At 47.0% G+C, this 26,233-nt stretch overlaps 1 protein-coding gene across 1 annotated transcript in view; it reads left to right on the top strand.

Moving 5' to 3' along the window:
* DNAH1 (dynein axonemal heavy chain 1) overlaps positions 1-26,233 on the top strand; it is a 184,880-nt gene that overhangs the window by 111,761 nt on the left and 46,886 nt on the right. The window contains exons 43-53 of the mRNA XM_038771244.1: positions 3,324-3,481; positions 3,612-3,785; positions 4,936-5,114; positions 10,044-10,274; positions 14,130-14,326; positions 15,218-15,353; positions 18,688-18,896; positions 21,690-21,861; positions 22,953-23,144; positions 25,446-25,556; positions 25,799-25,984. Coding sequence (XP_038627172.1) covers positions 3,324-3,481; positions 3,612-3,785; positions 4,936-5,114; positions 10,044-10,274; positions 14,130-14,326; positions 15,218-15,353; positions 18,688-18,896; positions 21,690-21,861; positions 22,953-23,144; positions 25,446-25,556; positions 25,799-25,984 — 1,945 coding nt within the window. The remainder of the gene's footprint in view (positions 1-3,323; positions 3,482-3,611; positions 3,786-4,935; positions 5,115-10,043; positions 10,275-14,129; positions 14,327-15,217; positions 15,354-18,687; positions 18,897-21,689; positions 21,862-22,952; positions 23,145-25,445; positions 25,557-25,798; positions 25,985-26,233) is intronic.

The raw sequence follows: 26,233 nt of genomic DNA, 5'->3' as shown, positions 1-26,233 counted from the left end.
ATTACCTCATCTGTAAAATGGGGATTAAAACTGTGAACCCCATTGGGACATGGATTGTGTTCAACCTGATTATCTTGTATCTATGCTTACTCAGAGTAAGCGCTTAACAACTACAATTTTAAAAAGTAACAAACTAGTCTAATTTTCCCTGAAAAAGAGCCCAATGGCTCACTTTTCTCCCTGTCACTGGCAGCCACTGTTCTAATTCTGCACCAGTTTCCCCAATATAACCCTCCTCTTTAAGCACATGTGGCCTAGTGGAAAGAGCAGAGGTCTGGGAGATAGGAAAACTGGGTTCTAATCCCAACTCTACAACTTGCCTGCTGTGTGATCTGGGGCAAGTCACTTTGCTTCTTGGTGCCTCAGTTTCCTCATCTATAAAATGGAGATGAAATACTTCTTTTCTCTCCCCACCAGACTGTGAGCCTGATGTAGGACAGAGACTGTGTCTAAGCCCACTCCTACCTCACCTTGCTACTCTCCTACTATGGATTTGGGAATCATTCACAGACCCCATTCCCTCTCATCTCATGAAATCTCTCGCTCCATCCCTTCTCCCCTCCTTAACTTCCATCTTCAACCGCTCACTCTCCACTGGTTCCTTCCCCTCTGCCTTCAAACATGCCCATGTCTCTCACATCCTAAAAAAACCCTCTCTTGACCCCACCTCACCTTCTAGTTATCGCCCCATCTCCCTCCTACCAGTCCTTTCCAAACTCCTTGAACGAGTCGTCTACACGCGCTACCTCGAATTCCTCAACACCAACTCTCTCCTCGACCCCCTCCAGTCTGGCTTCCGTCCCCTACATTCCACGAAAACTGCCCTCTCAAAGGTCACCAATGACCTCCTGCTTGCCAAATCCAACGGCTCATACTCTGTCCTAATCCTCCTCGACCTCTCAGCTGCCTTCAACACTGTGGACCACCCTCTTCTCCTCAACACGCTATCCAACCTTGGCTTCACAGACTCCGTCCTCTCCTGTTCTCCTCTTATCTCTCTGGTCAGTCATTCTCAGTCTCTTTTGCAGGCTCCTACTCCCCCTCCCATCCCCTTACTGTGGGGGTTCCTCAAGGTTCAGTTCTTGGTCCCCTTCTGTTCTTGATCTACACTCACTCCCTTGATGACCTCATTCGCTCCCACGGCTTCTACTGTCATCTCTACACTGATGACACCCAAATCTACATCTCTGCCCCTGCTCTCTCCCCCTCCCTCCAGGCTTGCATCTCCTCCTGCCTTCAGGACATCTCCATCTGGATGTCTGCCTGCCACCTAAAACTCAACATGTCCAAGACTGAACTTGTCTTCCCTCCCAAACCCTGCCCTCTCCCTGACTTTCCCATCACTGTTGACGACACTACCATCCTTCCCATCTCACAAGCCCGCAACCTTGGTGTCATCCTCGACTCCGCTCTCTCGTTCACCCCTCACATCCAAGCTGTCACCAAATCCTGCCAGTCTCAGCTCCGCAACATTGCCAAGATCCACCCTTTCCTCTCCATCCAAACCACTACCCTGCTCGTTCAAGCTCTCATCCTATCCCGTCTGGACTACTGTATCAGCCTCCTCTCCGAACTCCCATCCTCTTGTCTCTCCCCACTTCAATCCATACTTCACGCCGCTGCCCGGATTGTCTTTGTCCAGAAACGCTCTGGGCATGTTACTCCCCTCCTCAAAAATCTCCAGTGGCTACCAATCAATCTGCACATCAGGCAGAAACTCCTCACCCTCGGCTTCAAGGCTCTCCATCACCTCGCCCGCTCCTACCTCACCTCCCTTCTCTCCTTCTACAGCCCAGCCCGTACCCTCCACTCCTCTGCCACTAATCTCCTCACCGTGCCTCGTTCTCGCCTGTCTTGCCGTCGACCCCTGGCCCACGTCATCCCCCTGGCCTGGAATGCCCTCCCTCCCCACATCCGCCAAGCTAGCTCTCTTCCTCCCTTCAAGGCCCTACTGAGAGCTCACCTCCTCCAGGAGGCCTTCCCAGACTGAACCCCCTCCTTTCTCTCCCCCTTCTCCCCTTCTCCATCCCCCCTGCCTTACCTCCTTCCCTTCCCCACAGCACCTGTATATATGTATATATGTTTGTACATATTTATTACTCTATTTATTTATTTATTTATTTATTTTACTTGTACATATCTATTCTATTTATTGTATTTTGTCAATATGGTTTTGTTCTCTGCCTCCCCCTTCTAGACTGTGAGCCCACTGTTGGGTAGGGGCCATCTCTATGTGTTGCCAACTTGTGCTTCCCAAGTGCTTAGTACAGTGCTCTGCACACAGTAAGCGCTCAATAAATACGGTTGATTGATTGATTGAGGGGGTACAGAGGGGTCTCCTACTATGACCCAGCCACACACTTCACTCCTCTAAAGCTAACCTTCTCACTGTACCTCCATCTCATCTATCTCACATATGACCTCTCACCCACTTTCTGCCTCCGGCCCGGAATGCCCGCCCTCCTCCTATCCGACAGACAATTTCTGTCCCAGACTTCAAAGCCGTATTGAAGGCACATCTCCTCTAAGAGTCCTTCCCTGACTAAGCACTCCTTTCCTCTTCTACTCCCTTCTGTGTCACCCTGACTTGCTCCCTCCATTCATCCCCTCTCCCAGCCCCACAACACTTATGCACATACCCGTAATTTATTTATATTATTGTCTGTCTCCCTCTCTAGACTGTAAGCTCACTGTGGGAGGTGAACGTGTCTGTTATATTGTTATATTGTGCTCTCCCAAGTGCTTAGTACAGTGCTCCACACACAGTAAGCATTCAATAAAGATGATCAACTGACTGACTGACTGACTGACAGTGCTTGGCACATAGTAAGCACTTAATAAATACCACATGACTATGTTTTTCCTGAGAGGACTACCCAGGCCGGTAGCAAGAGTGGAACTAACTCTCTGGTGTGTGAGCAACCAGGGAACCACTCTTTAGCATTTGAAGGTGGATGCTTCCAGAAAGGATTTTGCTTGTGCACAAAGTGTCAATGCGGTGCCGTTCAGTACTTCCTATAGCCAGCACTTGTAATAATAATAATAATAATGGCATTTATTAAGTGCTTATTATGTGCAAAGCACTGTTCTAAGCGCTGGGGAGGTTACAAGGTGATCAGGTTGTCCCACGGGGGGCTCACAGTCTTAATCCCCATTTTACAGATGAGGTGACTGAGGCACAGAGAAGTTAAGTGACTTGCTCAAAGTCACAAAGCTGACAATTGGCAGAGCCAGGATTTGAACCCATGACCTCTGACTCCAAAGCCTGTGCTCTTTCCACTGAGCCACGCTGCTTGTACTCCATGAACCTTCTCCTGTTGCAGGCGGAAGGGGGTGTATGCTCCTCCCCTGGGAAAGTCCTGTATCTTTTTCATTGACGACCTGAACATGCCAGCGCTGGAGACTTTTGGAGCTCAGCCCCCCATTGAACTGCTGCGCCAATGGATGGACCACCAGGGCTGGTACGACAGGAAAATGATTGGTACGTTTCAGGCCCTGGGGCCAGCCGGGCACAACCCAAAGCTAGCGAGCTACTCAGATGGGTGGGTGGGTGGGGACTCTGCACCTCGAGGGTCTTTCCTCTTCTCACCTTGTGTGATGCTGTTTCTTAGGTTCGTTCAGGCAGCTGTTAGACATTAACTTCGTGTGTGCCATGGGACCCCCCGGGGGCGGAAGGAATGCCATCACTCCTCGCCTCACCCGCCACTTCAACTATCTCTCATTCACGGAGATGGATGATTGCAGCAAAAAGAGGATTTTCTCCATCATCTTAGGCTGCTGGTTAGGTGAGTCTCAGGGAGCTGGGCCTTAGAGTTTCAGGCCCAAGGGTCAGAAATCTCCTTCGCTACCCATGCTCATGATAGATTAAGGATTGGCTTTTTTTAAAAAAATGGTATTAAGCGTTAACTAAATGCCAGGCACTATACTAACCACTGGGATAGATAGAAGATTATCCGGTTGGACACAGTCCAGGTCCTACATGGGGTTCACAGTCTTAATCCTCATTTTACAGATGAGGCACAGAGAAGTTAAGTGACTACGGTCGCACAGCAGACAAGTGGCAGAGCTGGGATTAGAACCCGTGTCCTCTGACTTTCAGACCTGTGCTCTTTCCACTAGGCCATGCTGCTTCTGATGAGAGGCAGGGGCCAGTCTGGGAAGGTACACTGTCATCCCTTCAGTGTACATCCCACCCCAGCAGGCTACATACGGCCTGGTGCTAGATGAAGGCTGAAGTTCCACCCATTCTGAGGAGCAGGATTCACTGCAGATGCAAGCTGCAAGGACAAAGGACCACTCCGCCAACTCCTCCCATTTTACCTATCAACTCTTTTCACCTGCTACTCTCCAGGTCTCCTGCTTCCAGGCCCATTTTCTTCCCGCTAGGTGCTGCTACCCCCTAATACAAATGCATTTATTTTTTGCTCTTCTTATGCCTTTGTCTACTTAGCTAGAATCAATCGTACTGTCAGAGAAACAGCAAGACCTACTGGAAAGAGCCTGGGCCCGGGAATCAGAGGATCTGTGTTCTAATCCTGGCTCTGCCACTTACCCACTGTGTGACCTTGGGCAAGTCACTTCATTTCTCTGTGCCTCAGTTATCTCAACTGTAAAGTGGGGATGAAGACTGTGAGCCCTGCCTGGGACAGTGAGTGTGCCCGATCTGATTAGCTTGTATCAACCCCAGTGCTTAGTACAGTGCCTGGCACATAGTAAGTGCTAAGCAAATACCATTAAAAAAATTACTCTTTGTATGCTTTTTTTTACATCTGCCACACTTGCTAGAATGTAAGTTCCTTTAGGGCAAGGAACGCATCTCTTGTTTCTGTTGTATTTTCCACAAGCGCTTAGTAGAGTGCACCGCACCCCACGAGGTTGCTCAGTAAATGCCATTACTACTACCTTCCAATGATGGCTTCATTTTGTTCTTTGCAGCGGGAGCCCCAGCTGTGGAACACTTAAATGAAGACCTAGTCAGTGCCACCATTAAGGTGTACTCCATCATCACCTCTCAGCTGCTGCCCACTCCAACTAAATCACACTACACATTTAATCTGAGGGACCTCTCCAAAGTCTTCCAGGGCATGCTCATGGCAGAACCGACCAAAATCAAGGTGAGTTCTTTTGTAGTTGGGCCCCCTCTCCTCGGGGAAGTTTAGAATCCCATAGAGTGCCATTCTGTGGCCTTGAATGGCTTCATGGAGAGTGGAAACTTCTGCTCCCTTGGCCTTTTATCCACCTGAGCGTTCTGAAGGAACTGAGAGAGGAAGGTGTAGACCGCCTGGAGAGAAGGTTTAATTTATCGCTACAAAAGCCCACTGTTCCAGGTGACTGACAAACTACTAAAGTTATTCCCACCTCTTAAAAGAGTTTGAGGTGATTTTAGGACAAATAGACACCTATGCCTCACTTGTATATTAGGCCAAGGAGGAGAACTGATCATTAAATTTAGAAACAGGGAGTACTCAGACATAGCCAGTTAGGGGAGAAGCAACATGCCTTAGTGGAAAGAACATGGACTTGGGAGCCAGTGGGCTTGGGTTCTCATCCCAGCTCTGCCACTTGTAGGCTGTCTGACCTTGGTCAAGTCACTTCAATTCTCTGTGCCTCAGTTTCTTTGTAAAATAGGGATTAAATCCTCCCCCCTCCTACCATGGCTTAGTGAGAAGCAGCATTGTCACTGAGGCCCAGAGAGGCTGGGTGACTGGCCCAAGGTCACACAGTGGACAAGTGGCGGAGTTGGAATTGGAACCCACGACCTCTGACTCCCAGGTCCGTGCTCCATCCACTAGGCCACGCTGCTTCTCACTCTGGAGGCTATTCCGGGCAGGAGACCGACCGATCCGCGGAACCAGCATGGCCCAGTGGAAAGAGCAGGGGCCCGGTAGTCCCAGGATCTGGATTTGAATCCCGCTCTGCACGTGACAGCTGTGTGACCCTGGGCAGGTCACTTCCCTGGCCCTCAGTTTCCTCATGGGGATTAAGACTGTGAGCCCCATAAGGAACTTGAAGAAGCAGCGTGGCTCAGTGGAGAGAGCACCGGCTTGGGAGTCAGAGGTCGTGAGTTCTAATCTTGGCTCCACCACTTGTCTGGTGTGTGACCTTGGGCAAGCCACTTAACTTCTCTGTGCCTCAGATACCTCATCTGTAAAATTAGGATTAAGACTGTGAGCCCCATGTGGAATAGCCTGATTACCTTGTATCTATCCCAGTGCTTTGAACAGTGCTTGGCATGTAGGAAGCACTTAAATATCATTATCATTATTATTAGACTTCCCATGCAGGACAGGTACTGTGTTCAACCTACTAACCCAAGCACTTCGAAGAGTGCTTGGCACTTAAACGCTTAAGAAATAACATTAAAAAATGTGCCTCACTTATCTGTTGGAATTCTTCAAAGTAGTCAAAAAAGCAAGGAGATACAGGGGAACTAGTCATCATTACATGTGTAGATTGTTTTAAAGGGCCTTTGACAAAGTTCCACACCAAAAATATTTTCTTTATAAAGAACCATTTCTTCTTCTCCCACTCCCTTCCTTCTGTGTTGCACTTAGATTCATACCCTTTATTCACCCCTCCCTCAGCCCCACAGCACTTATGTGCAGAACCATAATTTAAAAAATTTATATTAATGCCTGTTCCCCCTGCATCTAAACTTTAAACCCATTGTGAGCAGGGAATGAGTCCACCAACTCTGTTTTATCGTACTCTCCCAAGCACTTAGCTCATTGATATGCCCAGAGTAAGCACTCCAATATGATCGATTAAAACTGAATAAGCATGGAACTGAAAATCATGGATTTAGTCATAGTAAACTAGCTTAAAAAATAGAAAACAAAAGTAAGGTAGGAATAAACTTACACTTTTCAAGTTAGAGAAATATAGGATGTGGAACCTTCAACTTCTACCCCCACCCACCAAACCTCTCCATGGATGCAGATGGGGATGAACTGCAGGTAAAGCTCATACAGCTGAGTGGGCTGAACAATGACAAAGGAATTTCAGGGTGATGTAATGCTCCTAGGAAAAAGTAATCCAAATTCCCACTATGTGATGATGGCCTCTAAGCAATCAGCCACAGTTCAGAAAACCCAGTCACTGTTGGCTGTTGTTTTAGATTATCCGTCCAACGTATGACAGGCTGGAAGGTCATCTTTTTAATTTATTTTTTAATGGTGATTAAGTGCCTAATATGTGCCAGGCACTGTACTAAACTCTGGGGTAGATACAAGATAATCAGGTTAGATGGAGTCCCTGTCACACACGGAGCTCACAGTCTAAGAGGGAGAATTAAATTCCCATTTTACAGATGAGGTAACTGGCACAGAGATGTTAAGTGATTTGCGCAAGGTCACATAGCAGAGAAGTAGGATTAGAACTCAGGTCCTCTGACTCTTAGGCTATGCTCTTTTCATTAGGTTACACTTTCCCACCATCATCAGGAAAACAAAACAAAATACCTAGTTTTTCCACATTATACAGCAGCTCCTAAATACTATGGGATGTTTACTTAGGAAGGACAATTTCCTCTTCTGTAAAATGGGAATTCGTTGTCTATTTTCCCTCCTATTTAGACTGTGAGCCCCATATGGGACAGGGACTGTGTCTGACCTTATTAACTTCTATCTACTCCGGCATTTAGAACAGTAAGCACTTAAATACAATAATAATGATGATGATAATAAGAATGATAAAAAGGATATAATAGAGCTAGAGAAGGTGCAGAATGCAGAAACTTCCCTAAGAGGATGGACTGAATGAGACTGAACTCTTCTATCTGGAAAGATCCAGGCTGAGAGGGGAATGATTGAAATCTACAGTTTTATGAAGGTTGTGGGCAGGATGAATTAGCAATTGTTCACCAAGTCTGTAAACAGGATGAGGGGGCATCTGTTTAATTAGCTCTTGGATAATAGACTCAGAACAAACTACAGGAAACACTTCACCCAGGAAAAGGTAAGCATATGGAAATTGTATTTATAGAGTCTGCAGGCAGAAAATACCAATAGGTTCAAGAGGGGTTTTGGATAAATTTATGGATTAGTGATTCACAATGGGTTGCCAGAGGGCAAGATAGGGGTGTAGAGGGGAAAATAGTGATATCATATGGCACATCCTGAAATGGAACATTAGGATGGATGTCCAGCAGGACACGGATCATATAGTTCACTTCAAGTGTCTCATTGACACTTTTGGAGACCAGATACCGAACTAGATAGACCATTGGCCTGAGCCAATAATAACATGTCCTGTGTTCTTATGCTCTCAGTAGCACACACCTGGGAGGAATCCTGACAGTCATACCATTTCTCCTCCATCTTTTGGGTTTTGTAGGAAGGACTGCATGGGGCTCACTGCTCTTCCTGGGAGACTGGCCATTTGAATTTGTGTAGCCTACCCGAGGTGATCCTCTTGACCTGCTCTTCTAAACTCTTCCTCTCAATTCTGAATATTGTACTGCATCATCCTTACCCTAACTACCTGGCCTGTTATGTCTTTTTCTAGTCCTTCTCTCTAATTTGGCTGCATTCCAGGTGACTTGCTTAAAAGGTCTGGTACCTTGCTTAAGTTAACCTTTCCTCAAGGAGTGGGGCTTGGGTGTGAGAGAACTAGGTGGCTTAGTGGAAAGAGCATGGGTCTGGGAATCAGAGGACCTGGGTTATAATCCTGGCTCTGCCAACTGCTTGCTGTATGACCTTGAGCAAGTCACTTCACTTCTCTGGGCTTCAGTTACCTCATTAAGACTGTGAACCCCATGTGGTACAGGGACTGTGTCCGATGCAATTTGCTTGTATCTACCCCCGCACTTAGAACAGTGCTTGTCATATAATAAGCACTTAACAGAAACTATAAAACACAACCTATCTACTATCCACCTATCTACTTGTTTTGTTTTGGTTTTTTTTTTTTTGTCTGTCTCCCCCATTCTAGACTGTGAGCCCATTGTTGGGTAGGGACCATCTCTATATGTTGCTGATTTGTACTTCCCAAGCGCTTAGTAAAGTGCTCTGTACACAGTAAGCACTCAATAAATACGATTGAATGAATGGGGAGAATTACTTAGGTCTAAGATAAAGGACAGTACTGTTTAGTTGCATGCCCTTTGATACTTTGGGCTAGTTTCCCTGGGGCAAAAATAGAAAGAGCACAGGCTTGCGAGTCAGGGGACATGGGTTCTAATCCCGGATCTGCCACTTGTCTGCTGTGTGACTTTGGGCAAGTCACTTAACTTTTCTGTGCCTGTCACCTCATCTGTATAATGGGGATTAAGACTGTGAGCCCCACATGAGACAGCATGATTACCTTGTATCTAGCTTAGTGTTTAGAGCAGTGCTTGGCACATAGTGCTTTACAAGTACCATAATTATTATTATTATTAAGTTGTGTAGGTTAAGTTAAAACCTTAAACTGGAAATTTATAGTTCGTGATTTTTCAGACAACATTCTCGTGGCCCTTTCTGACCTCTCTTGAGAAACTTCCAACTTTGAAGGTGTGATCAGAGAGAAGGAAGTACACTATATTTCTTTTCTGGGTATTACTACCCAGCCCATCCCTCGGGAATTGCACCTAGGAACAAAGCCTGCCAACCCCTAAGGGGCCCTGGGAATGGTCCAGGAAGCCCTGGCTCTTTTTTTTTTTTTTTTTTAAATGGTACTGGCCTACTAAGCGCTGGGGTAGATAGAAGCTAATCAGGTGGGAAACAGTCTAAGTTGCTCCTTGTGAGTTGGGAGTGATGCTACAGAAGCAGCATGTTCTAGTGGATAGAGCACGGGCCTGGGAGTCAGAAGGATCTGAGTTCTAATCCTGGCTCCGCTGCTTTTCTGCTGTGTGACCTTGTGCAAGTCACTTCACTTTTCTGTTCCTCAGTGACCTCATGTGTAAAATGGAGATTAAGACTGTGAGCCCCATGTGGGACAGGGACTGTGCCCAACCTGATTTGCTTGTATCCACCCCAGAGCTTAGTACAGTGCCTGGCACATAGTAAACATTTAACAAATACCACCATTTTTATTATTATACGTTTCTCTGGCTTGTTTGTCAGGACAAAGTGGAACTGCTGAGGCTGTGGTACCATGAGAGCTGCCGGGTGTTCCGGGACCGGCTGGTGAATGAAGATGACTGCATCTGGTTCGATGAGCTGATGAAGAAGAAGATGGAGGCCTGGGGCGTCTCTTTTGAGGACGTCGTCCCCTTCCAGCCCATCCTCTACGGAGACTTCTTGACCCTGGGTTCCGACACCAAGATGTATGAGTTGATGAGCGATATAGAGAAGGTAGGAAGGAACATCCTCTGCTGACATCCATCTTCATCAGACTCCCGACCTCCAGTCCCACCCTAGAATACTCCAGGTTCAATGTCATTTGAAGTGGGTGAGTTTTTGTGTCTGAGGTGAATCCTCTTCACACTCTGCTGACCTTTTATCTCTTCCTTCCCCTCACCCTTACGTACTTTGGGTTGTCCTGAGAAAGGCTGCCATCCAGTTCAACCTTTTGGGGTTCAGACTTCTGCTTCAGGTGCTGGAGTGTGAAATGATTTTGGAGCCCGGGCCCAAGTCCCGCTTAGGCCAGGATAACAATATGCTCTTTCTTGAGCAGTCTTGTAAGACATTACAGAAAATAATAATTGTTGTATTTAAGCACTTACTAGGTGCCAAGCACTTCACTTAGAGAAGCAGCATGGTGTAGTGGAGAGAGTACGGGCCTGGGAGTCAGAAGGTCCTGGGTTCTAATCCCGGCCCTGCCATCTGTCTGCTGTGTGACCTTGGGCCAGTCACTTCACGTCTCTGGCCCTCAGTTCCCTCACTTGTAAAATGGGGATTGAGACTGTGAGCCCCATGTGGGACAGGAACTATGTGCAACCTGATTTGCTTGTACAGTGCTTAGTACAGTGCCTGACACCTAGTAAATGCTTAACAAATACCAAAGTTGTTATTGTTATTAAGTGCTGGGGTAGGTACAAGTTAATTAGGTCCCGTATGGGGCTCACAGTCTAAGTAGGAGGGAGAACAATTACTGAACCACATTTTACAGATGAGGGAGTTGAAGCACAGCAAAGTTGAGTTGCCCAAGGTCACACAAAAACCAAAATGAAGTTCATGAAATCAAGAAGGGCAAATGCAGAATTGCTGTTCACTAAATCAATCAGTAGTATGTACTGAGCTCTTACTCTGAGCAGAGTATGGTACTAAGAGCCCCTTGGAGAACTACACTAGAGTTAATAGACATGATCTCTGCTTTCAAGGAATTTACAATTTAGTGGGGGAGATGGATACCAAAATAATCCAGAGGGAGGGGGAAGCAACAGAGTATAAAAATATGTACACAAGTGTTATGGAGGTGGGTAGGGTGAGTACCTAAGCGATTAGTTGATGCAAAAGTGCTGAAGTGGGAGTTAGGGGGTGAAATAGGGTGGGGAGAGGAGAGATTAATCAGGGAAGACTTCCTGGAGGAGATGAAACTTCACAAGGGCATCAAAGATGGGAAGAGCTATGGTCTACAAATGTGAAGGGGGAGGAGTTCCAGGCAGAAGGGAGGGTGTGAGCGAGAGGTTGACGGTCGCTTGAGAAGAATGAAGAGTGTGAACTGGAGTATGGTGGGAAAAGAGAGTGGGTAAGTAGCAGGGAGAGATGATTTGATTAGGTGCCTTAAAGCCAATAGTCAGTAGTTTCTGCTTGATGTGGAAATGAATGGGCAACAATGGAGGGTTTTTTTTGTGTTTTTTTTTTTAAGGAGTGGGAGGCTGAGTTCAGGGTGATGTGTTAGAAAAGTGATCTGGGCAGCAGAGTGAAATATGGACTGGAGATAGGGGAGAATTTAAGTGACTTGCCCGAGGTCACACAGCAAGCAATAGGCAGAGCTGGGAAAGATTGTTCATCAAGTCTTTCAACCACAGAACAATACGTATGGGATAGATATGGAAGCTTGAAAGTGGCAGATTTAAAATAAAACAGAAGGAAATACTCCATCCTAGAAATTTGCTCTCCTAGGTAGTTGTGCAGGCAGAAAATATCAGTAGGTTCAAAAGTGATTTGGACAAATTTGTGAGTCACTAGGAGAATTGTTGGGTATAAAGGGAAATGTTAAGGATTTTAGAAGCTACATCTTTAAGTGGTAGGATGGATGTTAAGAAGGTCACTGTAACACAGGTCTTTCAAGCGGTATGTTGGGCTAGGTTGACTGTTGGTCTGACCCAGTAATGGCATGCATGCCTTATGTTCTTGGGGAAGCAGTATGGCCTAGTGTAAAGAGCATGGGCCTGGAAGTCAGAGGACCTGGGTTCTAATGCCAGTGCCACCACTTCCCTGTTGTATGATCTTAGATCTTAGATTAGATCTTAGATCAGAGCGCTTAGTAAAGTGCTCTGCACACAGTAAGCGCTCAATAAATACGATTGATGATGATGGAACACCCTCCCTCCTCAAATCCGCCGGACAATTACTCTCCCCCCTTCAAAGCCTTACTGAAGACACATCTCCTCCAAGAGGCCTTCCCAGAGTAAGCCCCGCTTTTCCTCATCTCCCACTCCCTTCCGCGGCACCCTGACTTGCTCCCTTTGCTCTTCCCCTCTCTCCCCGACCCATAGCATTTATGTATATATCTGTAATTGTATTTATTTATATTGATGTCTGTCTTCCCCGCCTCTAGACTGTGAGCCCACTGTTGGGCAGGGACCGTCTCTATATGTTGCCAACTTGTACTTCCCAAGCGCTTAGTACAGTGCTCTGCACACAGTAAGTGCTCAATAAATACGATTGAATGAATGAATGAATCTTGGGTAAGTCATTTCACTTCTCTGTGCTTCAATTCTCTCATCTGCCAAACTGGGAATCTACATCTCCGCCCCTGCTCTCCCCCCCTCTCTCCAGGCTCGCATCTCCTCCTGCCTTCAGGACATCTCCATCTGGATGTCTGCCCACCACCTAAAACTCAACATGTCCAAGACTGAACTCCTTGTCTTCCCTCCCAAACCCTGCCCTCTCCCTGACTTTCCTATCTCTGTTGACGGCACTACCATCCTTCCCGTCTCACAAGCCCACAACCTTGGTGTCATCCTCGACTCCGCTCTCTCATTCACCCCTCACATCCAAGCCGTCACCAAAACCTGCTGGTCTCAGCTCCGCAACATTGCCAAGATCCGCCCTTTCCTCTCCATCCAAACCGCTACCCTGCTCGTTCAAGCTCTCATCCTATCCCGTCTGGACTACTGCATCAGCCTTCTCTCTGATCTCCCATCCTCGTGTCTCTCCCCACTTCAATCCATACTTCATGCTGCTGCCCGGATTGTCTTTGTCCAGAAACGCTCTGGGCATGTTACTCCCCTCCTCAAAAATCTCCAGTGGCTACCAATCAATCTGCGCATCAGGCAGAAACTCCTCACCCTGGGCTTCAAGGCTCTCCATCACCTCGCCCCCCTCCTACCTCACCTCCCTTCTCTCCTTCTACAGCCCACCCCGCACCCTCCGCTCCTCTGCCGCTAATCTCCTCACCGTGCCTCGTTCTTGCCTGTCCCGCCATCGACCCCCGGCCCACGTCATCCCCCGGGCCTGGAATGCCCTTCCTCTGCCCCTCCGCCAAGCTAGCTCTCTTCCTCCCTTCAAGGCCCTACTGCGAGCTCACCTCCTCCAGGAGGCCTTTCCAGACTGAGCCCCTTCCTTTCTCTCCCCCTCGTCCCCCTCTCCATCCCCCCATCTTACCTCCTTCCCTTTCCCACAGCACCTGTATATATGTATATATGTTTGTACATATTTATTACTCTATTTATTTATTTTACTTGTACATATCTATTCAATTTATTTTATTTTGTTAGTATGTTTGTTTTTGTTCTCTGTCTCCCCCTTCTAGACTGTGAGCCCGCTGTTGGGTAGGGACTGTCTCTATGTGTTGCCGACTTGTACTTCCCAAGTGCTTAGTACAGTACTCTGCACACAGTAAGCGCTCAATAAATACGATTGATTGGGGATTCAATACCTGTTGTCCCTCCTACTTCGACTGTCAGCCCTCTGTGGGGACCAGATTATCTTGCATCTACCGCAGAGCTTAGCACAGTGCTAGGCATATAGTAAGCCCTGACATACTATCATTATTATTGTTATTACTATGATTGTCCTTCTCTTCCTCTCCCTCTCTAGCTTCTGCAGGTGCTTGATGATTTCATGGAGGACTACAACGAAGTCAGCACCAACAAGATGAAACTTGTGCTCTTCATAGATGCCGTAAGCCACATCTGCCGCATCAGCCGCATCCTCCGGCAGTCACTGGGGAACGCCCTCCTCCTTGGCATTGGAGGGAGCGGGCGGAGCTCCCTCACTCGTCTGGCTTCTCACATGTAAGAACCGAGACTTCTGAACAGGGTCACATTTTGGCCCTTTCTATTCCTCTCCCATTGTATAGGGGAATTTCCTCCCCCGTGCTCCCACCTTGACAGGAAGATAAAGGCTGGAGAAGGAAAATGTGGGTCACAGTCACTCAGTTCCCAGCCTAATACTTCCAACTCATACCCTTCATCATTTATTCCCCAACTGGAGGGAGCAACCAGTTATGAAAGAGAATGGGAAGAGCAGCAGCTCCTTTGGTCAGCGAGGGAGTTGACTGGCTAGACTGCTCCGCATCAGGGCAGACATGTAGAGTGAGTTAGAATTGGCTGTTCTTTCCCTCAATGAAGGTCTTCAAGTAATACGGTAATATACTTGCCCGTGGAAACACGTTACCTTGCTGGCTGACCAGCCTCCTTGACGAGTACTGTGGCAAACCTTAGTCCCGTTTGCAGCTGGACATGGTCATAGATGTACTGTACTCCTCCAAGCTCTGAAAACAGTGAGCACTCAATAAATGCCATTGATTGACTGAAGGATATACAGGAGAATTCTCTTTATTTTAGTTTTCAGGGTGTAAGGAAAGACCATCCAGCTGAGTCAGAGCTCTCTCCTCTCCACTTTAATGTGGAAGTGGGGAGTCTCAAGTGAGACAGGGACCTGCTCCAGCCTGATTATTTTGTCTCTACCCCAGTGCTTACTACGGTGCTTGGCACATAAGCAGCATTTAAATGCTATTATTATTGTTACAGGGAAGGGGGTGGGGGTCCCTGTAATCTGCTTCATAAACACTCACTGCCTTCTTTTTCCAGATGTGCACAGGGAACAAAAGGGGAGAGTCCTCCTGGGTAATACCTGTCCCTTACTTTTCCCTCCCCTTCTTCCCACCTCACTGTCCTCTCTAGAGCTGCATATGAATGCTTCCAGATTGAGCTCTCCAAGAACTATGGGATGACAGAGTGGCGTGAAGACATCAAGCAGATCTTGCTTAAGGCTGGTCTAAACAACAAGTCCATCACTTTCCTGTTCTCAGACACACAGGTACATCAGAGTGTAACACAGCTCGCCTAAGTGCTGTGGGGACTGAGACATTCAGGGGATGAGTCATATTCAGTGGCTCGACATTAACGTGCTGATTGTATTGTGGGGTACTTTTGCTTGTAGACTTACACGTAAGCTCGTTGTGGGCAGGGAACATGTCTACTAATTATTGTATTCTCCCAGGCTCTTAGTATAGTGCTCTGCAGACAATAAATGTGACTGATTGATGGATTGATGCAGTAATTTGATTCTGCTCCGGAATCAGCCCCAGAATAATGTCCAAGCCCCACAAATAAGTACAAATTTCAGTGGAGGAATGCCCCATCATTCCTTCACCCCTTCTCCACTTTCCAGTGGTTCCCTTATCTCCTGTCTCCCCAGTCTGTCCCTGTCCTCGCCCCACCATCCTCCAGGACTTTTACTTGTTTGAATTTCTGGCACCATCAGCACCATGGCATTGCCCCTCCCCTTTCTGGTTTGCAGCCTACCTCCCGGCCCCAGCTGTCGATAACAGGCCGGGAAGGGGAAGGGAAAGGAGATGGGGAGCGATGGTGTTTTCAGCTTGCCCGCAGCAATAGCCATTGTCCCCATCCTGTCCCACTCTGCCCCTGTTACAGTGTCCTTGGCTGGGGTTGGGGCTACAAGCAAGAAGGAGAAAAAGGGGATGGTGCCGTATTGTGAGGTTTGTGGTGGCAATTCTGCCTGTGTCCCTAATTTAAAAGAAGAAAGAAAAATACTGGAGTATGCGAAACAAGGTGAAGGGTGAGTCCAGGGTGTGGGCAGGGGGAAAGACAATTTGGATCAGGGAAGAGGAGTAAGGAAGCAGGGTGAAAATTGACTTATCTGCAGTGATTGGCTGTAATGTTGGGGGTGGCACTTAATGATGATTGATTATAATTATTGTACTTGTTGAGCGCTTACTATGTGTCAAGCTCTGTTCTAAGTGCTGGGGTAGATACAAGTTAATCAGGTTGGACACAGTTCCTGTCCCCCATGGTCTCTCACTCTGAATCCTAATTTTACAGATGAGGTAATTGAGGCCCAGAGAAGTTAAATGATTTTCCCAAGGTCACACAGCAGACACATGGCAGAGCCGGAATTAGAACTCATGTCCTTCTGTCTCCCGGGCCCGTGCTCTACCCACTAGGCCATGCCATTCTGGGGTGCATCAGCACAAAGTGTAGCATGTATCCCTGGGCTGCCTGTATTGTAGGGTGCTTGGAATCTGGGTACACCTGTGCTACAGAAGAGTAGATGCCAAAATGACTTTAACCGATTAGAGAAATGGTCCATCAGAAAGAGGATGAAATTCAAGACAGATGAGTGCAAATTACTATACTTAGAGACCAAATACATGCCACAGATATAGGATGGGAAACACATGCCTAGAGAGAAGAAAAAGACTTGGGGGAAAATCACAGTAGAAAAGCAGCTGAATGTGCATTAGCAATAAGTGCTGCTGTTAAAACATCCAACCTCATGCTGGAATATGTTAACAATAGTTGGGCATCAGTCAGTCTTAATAAAAGTGTTGTGGCCCAGTTCTGGACGTCATGCTTTAGCAAGGGTATAGAGACACTGGAGAGGAGCTGGAAGAAAGCCACAAAGCTGATTAAGGGAACGGAAAATAGTATCTGTGAGGAGTGATTAAAATCGATCAATGGTATTTGAGTGCTCACTGTGTGCAGAGCTCACAGTATACAATACAGTAGAGTTGGGCAGTCACGTTCCCTGCCCAAAGGAGAGTGTTGGGATTGCGTAATCTGGAAAAGAGAAGCTAGAGAAGTTTTTTCACAGTCAGCGGTATCTCGTCCCCGTAGAAGATAAAAGAAATAATGGACCGAAATCATACAGTAAAAGTTTTATTGAGCATAAGGAATGGACCAGATGACTACTGTAGGCCCTGCTTCTAGGTCTCAAAATGGGAAAATATGGTTCTGATTGTTTCATCATCATAATAATGATGGCATTTATTAAGCGCTTACGATGTGCAAAGCACTGTTCTAAGCGCTGGGGAGGTTATAAGGTGATCAGGTTGTCCCATGGGGGGCTCACAGTCTTTATCCCCATTTTACAGATGAGGTAACTGAGGCACAGAGAAGTTAAGTGACTTGCCCAAAGTCACACAGCTGACAATTGGCAGAGCCGGGATTTCAACCCATGACCTCTGACTCCAAAGCCCGTGCTCTTTCCACTGAGACATGCTGCTTCGTTAATGGTACTTATTGAGTGTTTACTATGTACAGAGCAGTGTACTAATCACTTGGAAGAGTACAGTACAACAGACATGTTCCCTGCCCACACTGAGCTTTAAGTCTAGAGGGGAAGACAGACATTAATATAAATAAATAATTTAAAGTTGCATACACAAGTGTGTGGGGTTAGGGGTGGGGTGAATATCAAATGCCCAAAGGTCTCAGATGCAAGTTTCCATGCTTGCCCTCCCTAGACACAGACAGGAGGGGGTAGCCCATGGTAAAAGCCTCACCACAGTCCAGCAGAGTGAACCCACATTCATTCATTCATTCAGTTGTATTTATTGAGCGTTTACTGTGTGCAGAGCACTGTACTAAGTGTTTGATCTTGGGGCAGCTTTCTCTAGGCATGGAAAAAGACTCTCATTGCTGTAGCCTTGAATCCAGTCAAATAAGGGTGTGGCAGCAGAATTCCAAGCCAATTCCTCCCTCAATTCCCATGGGATCTCCCATTTGAGACCCTGCATGAAGAGTTTTGACTTCTGTCCATTCTCCAGATACCCTCTAGTGAGAATAAGAAACAGGAGTGGGAAGAGTTTGAGATTTAAAATAAGCTTCATAGTTCCCCCTAAAAGTGATTCTGTTCTGGGGAGGTTTGGTACAATTGTACTTTCTTTTCATTTCAGCAGAATTCTCTGGTCATCCTCAAATTACACATTTCCTCCAAGAGGCCTTCCCTGACTAAACCCTCATTTCCCCTACTCCCTCTCCCTTCTGCATCACCCTTGCACTTGGATTTGTACCCTTAATTCAGCCCCACCTCCCTCAGCCCCACAACACTTGTCCATAATTTATCTTAACATCTGTCTCCCGCTCTAGACTGTAAGCTCTTTGTGGGAAGGGAATGTGTCAACCAGTTCTGCTGTATTGTACTCTCCCAAGCTGTTAGTTTAGTATAGAGCTCTGCATACAGTAAGTGTTCAGTAAATCCTATTGATTACACATGCTTCACCTTGTCTTTGACCTGGGTCACAGCTAGTCACATAACATCGCAGTGTGTCCCTCCAGGGGTATAATCCATTCCTAAAAGGATAATCGAAGAGAGGTAAGGATTTTTTGGATTTCCTTTTTCCCTGCAGATTAAAAATGAGTCTTTCTTGGAGGATATCAACAGTATTCTAAACTCCGGAGACATCCCCAACTTGTACTCTCTAGATGAGCAGGATCAGATCCTAATCAGTATGAGACCCATCATTCAAGAACGTGGACTGCAGCCAAGCAAGGCCAACCTGATGGCTGCCTATACTGGGCGCGTGCGCAATAACATCCACACCGTGCTGTGCGTGAGGTACAGACTTCTGCGTTCTAGGAGAAGGAAAGCATGTTCTACGCCTCCCCCTATCCATTCCCACGCTAATCTCCCCTCCCTTTGGCTTCCGGGCCTACCACATTCAGCTACATGTTCAGGCAGCTCTTGATAATTCACTGTTTTAGGGCACAGGCTGAGCACTGATAAGAGAAAGCCACAAGCCTCACTTTAGTCATTCACGTCAACCTTCCTCACCAACCTCGCAACTAATAGCAAATTAGACTGATTGCCCCTCCTTTTGAAGGAGGGGCAAATGATCAGAGAAATGGCACAAAAATGAACAGCAAAGTGGGGGAAGGGGGCCTCGATAATCTACAGACGGGATCATCAGCCCCTGAAAATTCAAAAGTTGGTTATGTGACCAGCCTCTGGGTCCTTTCCAACATCTAAACCTAGAGAGCTGTCTTCACTGTGCAAGTGTCCTATTGTTGATTTCCAGGACCTCCAAGCCTCCTGACTCTTCCCCACTCCAGTCCATACTTCACTTTGCTGCCTGGATCATTTTTCTACAAAAATGTTAAGGCCATATTTCCCCTTTCCTCAAGAACCTCCACTAGTTGTCCATCCACCACCACATCAAACAGAAACTTCTCACAATTGGCTTTAAAGCACACAATCATTTTGCCCCATCCTACCTCACCTCCGTACTCTCATACTACAACCCAGCCTGCACACTTCACTCCTCTAATGCTAGCCTTCTACCTGAACCTCGGCCTTGTCTATTTCACCAGTGACCTCTCACCCGCATTCTGCCTCAGGCCTGGAACCCCCACCTTCCTCATATCTGACAGACAATTACTCTCCTTCCCTTAAAAGCCTTATTGAAGGCACATTTCCTCCAAGAGGGCTTCCCTAAGTCCTCCTTTCCTCTTCTCCCACTTCCTTCTGCATCACCTTGACTTGCTACCTTTATTCATTTCCCCCCAGCCTCCCAGCCCCTCAGCACTTATTCACATAGCTGTAACTTATTTATATTAGTCTGTCTCCCCCTCTAAACTGTAAGCTTGTTGTGTCTTTAATATACTCTACTCTCCCACAGTGCCCTGCACAAAGTGCTCAATAAATATGATTGGCTGTCTAGCATTTTTCCATCTTGAAACACTTGCACTGATTTGAGCAAATTCTCCCATGACCAGCTCTGGAGGAAGTCATATAGGGTCCAGTTTCCAGATTGTTGTGGATACCCTGAGAATACATCCTTTCTGATTTTAACATCCACCCTTTCCTCTCCATCCAAACTGCTACCTTGCTGATTTAATCTCTCATCCTATCCCGACTGGATTACTGCATCAGCCTCCTCTCTGATCTCCCATCCTCCTGACTCTTCCCACTTCAGTCTATACTTCACGCTGCTGCCCGGATCATCTTTGTGCAGAAACGCTCTGGGCATGTTACTCCCCTCCTCAAAAATCTCCAGTGGCTGCCAGTCAACCTACGGATCAAGCAAAAACTCCTCACTCTCGGCTTCAAAGCCATCACCTCGCCCCCTCCTACCTCACCTCCCTTTTCTCCTCCTACAGCCCAGCCCACACCACCTACTCATCTGCCGCCAACCTCCTCACTGTACCTCATTCTCGCCTGTCCCACCATCAACCCCTGGCCCATGTCTTCCCCCTGGCCTGGAATGCCCTCCCTCTGCACACCTGCCAAGCTAGCTCTCTTCCTCCCTTCAAGGCCCTACTGAGAGCTCATCTCCTCCAGAAGGCCTTCCCAGACTGAGCCCCTTCTTTCCTCTCCTCCTCCCCATTCCCCCTGCCCTACCTCCTTCCCCTCCCCACAGCACCTGTATATATGTTTGTACAGATTTATTACTCTATTTTACTTGTACGTATTTACTATTCTATTTAGTTTGTTAATGATGTGCATCTAGCTTTATTTTTATTTATTCTGGTGACATGACACCTGTCCACATGTTTTGTTGTCTGTCTCCCCCTTCTAGACTGTGAGCCTGTTGTTGGGTAGGGACCGTCTCTATATGTTGCCAACTTGTACTTCCCAAGTGCTTAGTACAGTGCTCTGCACACAGTAAGTGCTCAATAAATACGATTGAATGAATGAATCCTAGTTCCTCTAACCATTTTGACCAAAGACATTAGGAGAGAAGTTGTGCTGAACGAATCTCTTAAAACCTTTTCGTCCACTTTCAGTACATTTAAAAAGGAAACTTCCTTGGGTCTGCCTAATGATGACTGGTGAGGGGAAGGGGAGAGAGAAAGAGGATGGGGGTGGGAGAATGGACAAGAGAAGAAAGATGGGGAGGAGGGGGATGGATGAGAGGGGGATGGATGAGAAAGGGAGGATGGGGACAGGCAAGAGGGGGTGGGGGAAAGGTGAAAGAGGGAGGATGATGGGAGAGAGGGAAGAAGGGGGATGACAGGTGAGAGAGGAGAGGGGCTATGACAGGGAAGAGGGAGGACAGGTGCTAGGTGACCTTGGTCAAGCCACTTCACTTCTCTGTGCCTCAGTTATGTCATTTGGAAAATGGGGATTAAAATTGTGAGCCCCACGTGGGACAACCTGATTACCCTGTATCTACCCCACCACTCAGAACAGTGCTTCGCACATAGTAAGTGATTAACAAATACCCTAATTATTGTTGTTATTAGGGGAGGAGTTGGGAGAGGCAAGTGGGGGAAGAGGAGGAATGACAGGCAAGAGAGGGAGGAGTGGGGACAGGCAGGGGCCAGGGGTGGGGGAGATAAAGGTGAGAGGGAGAGGACACCCCTGAGTTTGCCTCATTTGAACTCACTGCTCATCTCGGTTGTCTCCCAGCCCTATAGGGGAGGTTTTTCGAGCTCGTCTACGGCAATTCCCCTCTCTAGTCAACTGCTGCACAATTGATTGGTTTAATGAATGGCCAGCAGAAGCTCTGGAGTCTGTGGCCTACAGCTATTTGATTGAGCTCCCAGATCTGGAGACAACCCCTGAACTAACAGAAGGACTGGTAGGTTGCATTTGTGAAATGTGGTTCTGGCTTTCAGCCTCACTGTTTTCCCTTTTGAAGAAGAGAATAAAGAAAGTACTTTTTGTAGCTGTCCACAATAAAGATACTCAGCGCAGAATGCAAGTATATGCCAGTCTTTGAGCTTTTTGGAGAATAAAGGTGTTTTGTTGTAAGAGACCATTGATATCAAAAGGTATGAGAAGCAGGATGGCCTTTTGGAAAGAGCTCAAGCCTGGGAGTCAGATGATGATAATAATAATAATAATGTCATTTATTAAGTGCTTACTATGTGCCAAGCACTAGGGAGGTTACAGGGTGATCAGGTTGTCCCACGGGGGGCTCACAGTCTTCATCCCCATTTTACAGATTAGGTAACTGAGGCACAGAGAAGTTAAGTGACTTGCCCAAAGTCACACAGCTGACAATTGGTGGAGCCGGGACTTGAACCTATGACCTCCGACTCCAAAGCCCATGCTCTTTCCACTGAGCCACACTGCTTCTCTAATGACCTGGGTTCTAATCTCGGCTCTACCACTTGTCTGCTGTGGGACTTTGGGCAAGTCACTTAAATTGTCTATGCCTCAGTTTCCACAGATGTAAAATGGGGATTAAATCCTCCTAGGTTGTGAGTGCCATGTGGGACAGGGACTGTCTCCAACCTGATTAACTTGTATCTTCCCCAGTGCTTAGAACAGTGCTCGACACAGTAAGTGCTTAACAAATGCAACAATAATAATTATTGTTGTTTTAACTGTAAAGCTTTTGGCCTTTTAAGGTCAGGCATCTTTCTCCCAAATAGCCAAGATGATTTCAGTGATCAACTATCTTCAGAGTATCTGAACTGAAACAGAGCAGAGCCATATTTAGCCAAAATGAGAGTCATCTTGGCTTTTCCATTTACTGCTCCTCATTTATTTTCAAATTGGAATGGTTGCTTTGTCTCTCTCCCTGCAGACTCAGTTGTGGATAAAAGGGAAGGTTTGTTAGTTGGCCAGTGTTTTCCAGGTTTCATTCCCTCTCCCATATATGCCCTTCAATTTCTTCTGCAAAAGAAGAATTTAATTCTCTGCTCTGCCTTCTGTAACCTGTAGGTTATGGTGTGTGTAGCGATCCATCAGTCTGTGGCCCGTAAGTGCATAGAGTACCTTGCCGAGCTAGCTCGCTACAATTACGTCACTCCTAAGAGCTACTTGGAGCTGCTGAACATCTTCTCCTTCCTGATTGAAGAAAAGAAGCAGGAACTGAGAATGGAAAAGGATCGTATGGAGGGTGGTTTGAACAAGGTGGGTCTTCTGCATTTGGGGCTTGATTAAACACTGGGCACTAAAAGAAGCCTTTCCCTCAACCAGTGGCTAAGAGATGACTTCTCCAATCATCAAAAGTTAAATCAGATCATGGGTCGACTAAATCAATGATCAGATGCTAACCTGTGATTTCTGACCATGGAACTTGACATTTTTCCTTGCAACATTTGCTGATGTAGATTGGGAGTAGTTGGATTTACATGTTGGCATCTGTCATATGTACTGCATCCTCTCAGGCAAACTCAGAGCCTCCCCACTCAAAAAATAATTTTACCATGAAGAACAGAAAACCACTTTGCAGAGAATGCAATCCCAGAATCCCAGGGCTGGTTGCTTCCTCCAGAGGCCACATTGCTCCTAATCTGGTCTCCAAGCAGGAATGCTCCTCCCCCTCCCTTGCCCGGGCAAATAGGCAATTTGTTTTGCTCTTAAAGAGCTCTAGTTAAGTGCTCAATAAATACCATTGATGATGATGATCTTCAGTAAAGGAGACCATTCCATGTCTCTTAGCAGGCAAGAGACATGTCCATGTCAACATGTCCAAGACTGAACTCCTTGTCTTCCCTCCCAAACCCTGCCCACTCCCTGACTTTCCCATCACTGTTGACAGCACTACCATCCTTCCCGTCTCACAAGCCCGCAACCTTGGTGTCATCCTCGACTCCGCTCTCTCGTTCACCCCTCACATCCAAGCCACCACCAAAATCTGCCGGTCTCACCTCCGCAACTTTGCCAAGATCCACCCTTTCCTCTCCATCCACACCGCTACCCTGCTCGTTCAGGCTCTCATCCTATCCCGTCTGGATTACTGTATCAGCCTCCTCTCTGATCTCCCAATCTCCTGTCTCTCCCTTCTTCAATCCATACTTCATGGCGCTGCCCGGATTGTCTTTGTCCAGAAACACTCTGGGCATGTAACTCCCCTCCTCAAAAATCTCCAGTGGCTACCAATCAACCTACACATCAGGCAGAAACTCCTCACCCTCGGCTTCAAGGCTGTCCATCACCTCGCCCCCTCCTACCTCACCTCCCTTCTCTCCTTCTACAGCTCAGCCCGCACCCTCCGCTCCTGTGCCGCTAATCTCCTCACCGTGCCTCGTTCTCGCCTGTCCCACTGTCGACCCCCGGCCCACATCATCCCTCTGGCCTGGAATGCCCTCCCTCCGCACATCCGCCAAGCTAGCTCTCTTCCTCCCTTCAAGGCCCTACTGAGAGCTCACCTCCTCCAGGAGGCCTTCCCAGACTGAGCCCCCTCCTTCCTCTCCCCCTCCTCCCCTTCTCCATCCCCCCTGCCTTACCTCCTTCCCCTCCCCACAGCACCTGTATATATGTATATGTGTTTGTATGTATTGATTACTCTACTTATTTTATTTGTACATATTTATTCTATTTATTTTATTTTGTTAATATGTTTTGTGTTGTTCTCTGTCTCCCCCTTCTAGACTGTGAGCCCACTGTTGGGTAGGGACTGTCTCTATATGTTGCCAACTTGTACTTCCCAAGCGCTTAGTACAGTGCTCTGCACACAGTAAGTGCTCAATAAATATGATTGAATGAATGAATGAGAGAGACCTTTGTCAGTTGCCCCAGTTCAAGGTTTATGTTTCCCACAGTTGAGCCAGACGGAGATGCGGTGTGCACTTTGTTTTAATATGGATTAGGTGAGTGAGATATTAGGATAAAGAGGAAAACTGAGGTCCTTAGAGAAATAAAAAGTACATAGATTGACTGGAAATGGACATTAAAACAGCCCCTGCTCAAGGATGATGGAATTGCTCAGTTGAGGATCAGCATAAAGGTGTGCATATAGGTCCCCCTCTTACGAACAGCGAAGATCCTATTAATGGGTCATCCCGATGGCGTAGTATTCTACCTCTGACTGCTGCAACAGGATACTTGGGGGAACCATCTGACAGTCACCTACTTTAATATCTATCCCACTGTTGAGAGATATTAGTTACTGGGAAGCAGCATGGCCTAGTGGAAAAAGCACCGGCCTGGGAGTCAGAAGATCTGTGTTCTAATCCCAGCTCCACCACTCACCTACTGTGTGACCTAGGCAACTCATTTAGTTTCCCTGGGCCTCAGTTCCCTCATCTGCAAAATGGAGATTCAATAACTGTTCTCCCTCCTTTTTAAACTGTGACTCCCATGTGGGACCTTATTATCTTGTTTCTACCCCAGTGCCTAGTACAATGCTTGGCATATAGTAAGTGCTTAAATATCACAATTATCATTATTCATATCATCCCTAACATCTATAATTTCATTTTTTCACAGCTGCTGCGGACATCTGAAGATGTAGTAAAGATGCAGGAAGAGCTGGAAGTGATGCGTCCCCTTCTGGAAGAGGCAGCCGAAGTTACCGTGACAACGATGGAACAAATAAGGGTACAGGATAGGAGGGAGAGATTTCCTCAGGTCCTCTCCTTCTTAGAAGGGGGCAACGGATTCCACAGCCTCCTTTAGGAACCCATTTCCCTGGGGGAGAACAATGGGTATTCTCAGTCTCTGCTCTGAGTGGAAACACAGGGTTGAATTTCAACCAGTTGCCCCCACTGCTCTCCTCCCACCCCCAAACATTGGCCTACTGGGTTGCCCTGACTGTATGTCTGTCCCCTCCTCTCACTCAGATGGATACAGCTGTGGCAGAAGACAAGCGCAGAGATGTACAGGCAGAAGAGCAGAAAGCCAACGCAAAGGCCAAGAAAGCTCAGGCCATTGCTGATGATGCACAGAAAGACTTGGATGAAGCCCTCCCAGCTCTTACTGCTGCTTTAACCAGCCTGAGGAACCTTAACAAGAATGATGTGACTGAGGTGAGGGGGCTTGGGACTAACTGGAATTGTCTGAATCCTGAGTACATTACCCAGGAAAATAGATAGCACATTTTCAGAGGCCAAAATAACTGCTTTTTCTCCTTTGTTAGTTTCCCTTTCCACAGACCTCCATGAAGGCCTAACTGTATTTGTTAATAATAATAAGAATGGTGGTATTTGTTATGCACTTACTATGTGCCAGGCACTGTTTTAAGCACTGGATTACTGGCAGGTACTGGAGGTAGGAAG

The sequence above is a fragment of the Tachyglossus aculeatus genome, chromosome X2 (genome assembly GCF_015852505.1).
Source record: "Tachyglossus aculeatus isolate mTacAcu1 chromosome X2, mTacAcu1.pri, whole genome shotgun sequence".
Lineage (NCBI taxonomy): Eukaryota > Metazoa > Chordata > Mammalia > Monotremata > Tachyglossidae > Tachyglossus > Tachyglossus aculeatus.
This window is presented reverse-complemented; position numbering and strand designations above follow the sequence as displayed.